General features: G+C 33.7%; 1 protein-coding gene across 1 annotated transcript; it reads left to right on the top strand.

Moving 5' to 3' along the window:
- The first annotated feature begins 460 nt into the window (after positions 1-460).
- Positions 461-1,401, top strand: LOC143531713 (RAF-like serine/threonine-protein kinase PRAF). The gene is made up of 2 exons (XM_077026955.1): positions 461-645; positions 723-1,401. Exons 1-2 carry the CDS (start codon positions 507-509, stop codon positions 1,124-1,126), a joined length of 543 nt encoding a protein of 180 aa, XP_076883070.1. The 5' UTR covers positions 461-506; the 3' UTR covers positions 1,127-1,401.
- The last annotated feature ends 4,738 nt before the right edge of the window (positions 1,402-6,139 follow it).

Genomic DNA, 6,139 nt, shown 5'->3' with positions numbered 1-6,139 from the left:
CATAATTGGAAAAACCTTTTGCCTCAACTTGGAACAAAATGTTTCAGGCGAGACTCAAATCCACGAGACCTCTTTTAAAGAAAGCCAGGGGACTACCGTTGAACAAATTGTTTTTCGATAGTTTTAATTCTTAATTTTTGAACAGCTAACGAATTATTAAAAAAAGCTACTTGCTAAATTCATCAGATTAGGATACACTCGTATTCCGATCATGGGAAAACCCTCAGATAAGGCCAACACCTGTGAACATTCGCCCGAATACACGACAGGTGGTGAAATACTATTAATTATTAATATTAATTAATAATATAAAATTAATAACATTAAAGTAATAAAAGCCACCTAAAATTAAATGATTACATAACATAACACACCACCTCTCTCCTCCATAACCCCTATATATAACCCTCCCATGGCACCATGCTTAGGCTTGAAGAAGCCAACACACAACAAAACACACACACAGCTTCTTCTCCTTCTAACAAACTCACCACTAACCAATCACCATGTCAGCACCTAATTCCACCATCAAATTCCTATGCAGTTATAACGGCAAAATCCTCCCTCGTTATCCCGACGGCAAACTCCGTTATCACGGCGGTCAGACTCGCCTCCTCTCCGTTGACCGCTCCATCTCTTTCTCCGGTCAGTTATCATCATCATCATTATTATTATTATTATTAATTTATATCTAATTAGTTATGATTAACATTTAATAACAGACTTACTAGTGAAGCTCGGTGACTTATGTGGAAGCTCAAGCTCAGCAAGCGTAACCGTACGGTGTCAATTACCGACTGAAGATCTAGACGCACTCGTAACCGTCACTTCCGACGAAGATCTCGTTAACCTAATCGAAGTATACGACCGTGAATCCACTCGTCAATCCAAATCTCTCAAAATCAAAGCGTTTCTCAAGATCTCCGCCACCGGATCTTCATCATCCGCCGGATCGCCGAAATCGCCTCTCGCCGCCGCAAACCGCTGCTTCTATCACCTCTCAAAGGCACCGGTGACGCCGCAGTACATCAAATCCGCCGGTGCCGGAAAGGTTAACTGTTATGCGTATGGTTACGGAAACCCTAGCCGGAGTTACCTCGTGCATAACGGCAACTACTGGCAGTAACAGATCTAGATCTAGTTACTTACTTACATCGAACGGTTATTATTATTATTATTATTATTATTATTATATGATACAAAATTTTAAATCAATACATCTATCTATAAAATCAATTTTAATTAAATTAAATATATATATAAACAAAATGAAAACCTGAAGGATGCAATGTGTAAGACTAGACTGGACTTGACTGGACTTTGAATCGTATAAGATGATGATTTGTTTGGTGTTTGTTTTTGATGAATCAATTATTTTCAACGGTAAGTTTTCAACGATTCAACGATTTCAACGATTCAACGATCAGCTGATCATATCGCCGTAACGTCGTTAGTTGTGTATCACCGTACTCGTTCCGTTTGTCGTTTTTCTTCTGGTGGACCACTAATACTACTAATCGTTATCCTCCGGCTTATGTGACGTCTCTACATTATCTCCATCTCCGTCGTAACTGATTTTGTCCGGATTCGTCTTCTTCTTCTTCGTGTGGCGGTTGAAAAAATTATTATTATATTATTATTTTGGAATTATTTGTAGATTACTAATTTTTGTTGTATTTTGTGTTGCAGGTACAAAGGCATATAAAATTAGGGATGAGATTGTTACCGTATTAGAAATGTTTGATACTGTACCGTAATATCGAATTTATTCATAATCAATGAACTATTATATCGAAACCGAAATACGCAAAATGTTCCAACATATCAACTCCTATATGCAAAACGAGAAAATGGTAGGGTTACCAAATACCGAAATACCAAGAAATTACCAGTACCGAGAAAACCGAATACCGAATTTGAGAAAAATGATTACCAGATACTGGTACAACATGGATGGACCTTTGTGTGGGCCAAGCCGAGGTCTACCCACATTTTTCGCTCGGTAGTTTAATTTATAAGGAAAAAAAATATATGAATTAAATATGGCGCATCCAAATTATTGTTTACAATCTCTGACCCACTCATATTATGTGTTCAAGATCGAATTTGGGTACAAATTGCGAGAATGACCGTATGAGATATGACAATTTCAAATTCAACTTGCAAAATTCAATAGTTTCTAAGTTGCAACAATAAAATAGTAATGTTATTATAATAATTCTATAACTAACATAAAAGATTCTCATTTGATCAACATAAGATATACCTTAGAGGTTGATTGGCCATGTCTTGTAAAGTCGTAAACAAATATACTAATTTTTTGAAATTTGAAATATTGAAGTCACATTGGCACATATATAAACAAAAATGATGATGTCTGGATAATAAAAGATGTGAATGACAACTGGATTTGAAGATAAGTTGTACTAATATAAAACAAAACTTCTGGGCCATTCATTCATTTCAAAGGGGAAAGGTTTGGGATGATGAATTATAGTGGATTACGACTGGACTATAACAAAATAATATTAGATTATTATCCTAGATTGGTATTATTATTTCTTAAGATAATTAGTCTAAAACAATTTCTTATGATTGAATCTTTAAGGTGGATGTGTTCATTGGTGGCTGGCAAATGGGGTCAAGAGACAAGTAGCCAGTAGGCAATCATAGTTCAGATTTTAATTTTTTTATAACGATATTTAATGTTATTAAGAGTTGAAAATGGAAAATATATATTAAAAAATATTATAACAAATAAAAAATTTTTTTTTTTTAGTTTTGCAATGTAAATGAGGGTGAAGAAAAAATCCACCCGGCAAGAAAAAGAAAAATTACGTAGTGAATGCTATGGTTCAATGATCGTAATAATATTTATATAAATGTTCTAAAATACTCCTTATGCATGTTATCATGATATTATTTCAAGAATAGTAAGAAATCTGATATTACATATTAGTAATGTTATCTTTATTAATATCTAATCAGACAAAACATATTAAAAATAAAAAAGTACGTGTATGATGTTCTATGTCAGATTAATTCATGTTTTACCGTCTACAAAGTTCAATCTTCTACGCATGTTGCATGACTTGATCTGGCGGGCATCAAGTTTTCCTTCTTTCTACACATCATAGATTTTGAAAGACTTCGGTGAGATGTTTTCATCGTGTTTCACATTTTTATATTTGATGTAGCCTTCGTTGAGCTGGGCTATGTAAGTTGCATTTATTTATAGATTAAGTGTTGGGTTATTCTTGATTAATTCTAAGTTGAATGTTTCTTGTATGTGTTGGACCCTGGACCTTTGTCGTATGGGTTAGAGTTGCGTTTTAATACGAATAAATTAAGATATGTTTAAACACGCATGTATCTTGTGTAGATCACCAACCCGTCTATCCAACACGATTAAAACTTCCAACTCCATTATAGCATATGTGCTAGTTATGGAATTTGAATTGTTGTCACACCTGAGCTATAAGGCTATGCATTGTGAAGGAGATACAAATTGGGGCGAATTGCGACACGTGGCGCCCAGTCAGTAAGATGTGAGAATTTGTTTTTGGGGTGTAATGGTGTAGGGGCTACAAAATGGGCCCACAATATCTTTTTCTATTATTTTATTTTTATAATTAAACTAAACAAATAAAAACCAAGAAAAATAAATAATAAAATAAAAATGTATTAAAATTAAAAAGAAATACAAAAAAATACATAACTAAAAAAAATACATAACTAAAAATAATAAAAAAACATAACAAAAAAAACTAATATCTATAATATTCGCGCATGTTTTCAACTCGTCGTCGTTGCAACAATGCGGCCTCTTCGTGTAACCCGACCGCTTTGAGGGATTCGTATTCTTTACTCATTTCCCGCAATTTCATCATAGCGGCAATCTTTTTGTGTTGTTTGTTGGTTTGTCTCATGGTATCGTTGAGTTCCTCGGCAAACTTTTCGTGTTTTTTGATGATTTCTGTCATGGTAGCGGTGAGTTCCACGGGATTCGGTTGGTTCGGGTTGTTTCTAGGATTCATTATGCTATATTTTTTTGAAGAATATGGGTATGAATGTGTATGAAATGGAGAAGAAGGTATATATATATATATATATATATATATATATATATATATATATTATTTTAATTATTTTTGACCGTAGTTAACAGTCATAATAAAAATAATATTATTTCTTCATTCTTTCTGGTGACAACTTCACCCTGCCCCCTATCGCCCTAATATTGCCCCCGGGGGAGGGGGGGGGGGTGATGTTCCTCCACAATTTCGCTCAAATTCTCGCCCACTATGTTTGGCCTAAGAAATAAGGTTTGCCTGTTAGGCTTGTCGACGAATGAGAACAAGACATATCTCTGTTTGCTTAATTTTATCTGAGCAGGCGATCGAACACAGATAATTAAACGAATGGGGTTTTGTTGTTTGAATTCATTTGTTAAGAAGATGAGCGAGTTCATGTTCATTTATGTTCGTTTGTGAATAAAAAAACGAATGATTCACGAATGCATACAAACAAAGATAGTTGAACATAGATGAACCAACATAACCGAACGAATACTAATTAAAGTAAACATGAAAATCAATATATTGGGTCTAAAAGTTTAATATAACTTGACTAGTTATAATAAAAGATACGGAAAACACTATACAATAGTAACCAAGTTTCAAGTTTGTTTTAATTAGGTCACTCAACTTTCAATTTGTCTCAGTTAGTTCACTAAACTTTTAGTTTGTGTTCTAACACGTGGGGAACAACTACTATATTAACCTAAATGACATATTTACTAATAAAAAATGTAAAAAATGTTGGTTTTAATTACGTTTTAGTTATTTATAAACATATAACATGAAGGTAAAAATGCTAGTATTAGAACACTAATTGAAAATTGAGTGACTTAATTGGGACAAAACTGAAAGTTGAGTGACTTAATAGAGACACACCCGAAAGTTAAGTGACTTAATAGCATTCTCAATGGATTCTCTATCTCCATCTTTAAAATATAACTAAAAAACATAATTTCTTTAATTTATACATCATTTTCTAATAACTTTCCCCAACCCATTCTTCATTATCATCTCTATATTTTATTTCTCTTTCTTTCATTTATAATCTTAACTCCTAACTATTTTGTCTTATTATTATTTTCAATATAAATTGATTTCTAATATACATTTATAGAATGGTAGTTAGAAATAGAGTATTGTGACAACACTCTAAATTTGGAGGCTTCCTATATCATTTTACTAAAATTTAGAGATGGAGTTTGGAGATAAGGAATGAGTTGGAGTGATTATTTGGATGTTTTTTCTAAATTTTAGAAATGAAAATGGGTATGGAGAACCCATTGGGAATGCTCTAATTGAGATAAAATTAAAAGTTTAGTGACTTAGTTGAGACAAAATAAAATATAATTGACTTAATTAGAACAAACTTAAAACTTGGTTATTATTCTTCAAAGTTGTCCACTAGAAGATATTATAATTTCACAAAACTAAACTAAATTTTATGGGCGTAAATACTTTATAAAAAATACATAAATGAACGTAAAATAATCAACTTAAATAGACATAAACTAACACAATTGAACCAAAATGAACTAGCATAAATGAATGAACCCAAACATCATCATCATCATCGTACTCAGTATATCTCACCAATAACAAAGCTATGGTAGGGTATGAAGAGGGTAAGATGTAGACAGCCTTACCTCTATCCCGTAGGAATAGAGAGACTGCTTCCGGTGAGACCCCCGGCTCGATGGTAGTTTTGCATCAAGCCTTGTACATAAGGCACGTAACACTTAACCATTGGGACACCGGCCAATTGGTGCATGTACCCCTATCTTTCGGCTATCAACGCTACCACATGATACCTGATTAACCTTCTGCCACTTTAACGTTGTTTTCACGAGATTAGTAAAACGACGTCAAAATTAGTGCAATTTCACTTTAGCCCACCTGAGGGTTCACACATATATACATTATATGTGCGCACCCAAGCAGGACATTCATCATCATCGTACTCAGTATATCCCACCAATAACAAAGCTATGGTAGGGTCTGAGGAGGGTAAGATGTAGACAGTCTTACCTCTACCCCGTAGGAATAGAGATGCTGCTTCCGGC

This window comes from Bidens hawaiensis, unplaced genomic scaffold (assembly GCF_021521415.1).
Source record: "Bidens hawaiensis isolate Kalapana, Puna unplaced genomic scaffold, B.hawaiensis_p1.1 tig00009224_1, whole genome shotgun sequence".
Classification (NCBI taxonomy): Eukaryota; Viridiplantae; Streptophyta; class Magnoliopsida; order Asterales; family Asteraceae; genus Bidens; species Bidens hawaiensis.
Note: the sequence above shows the minus strand (reverse complement) of the source record. Positions and strands in the feature narration are given on the sequence as shown.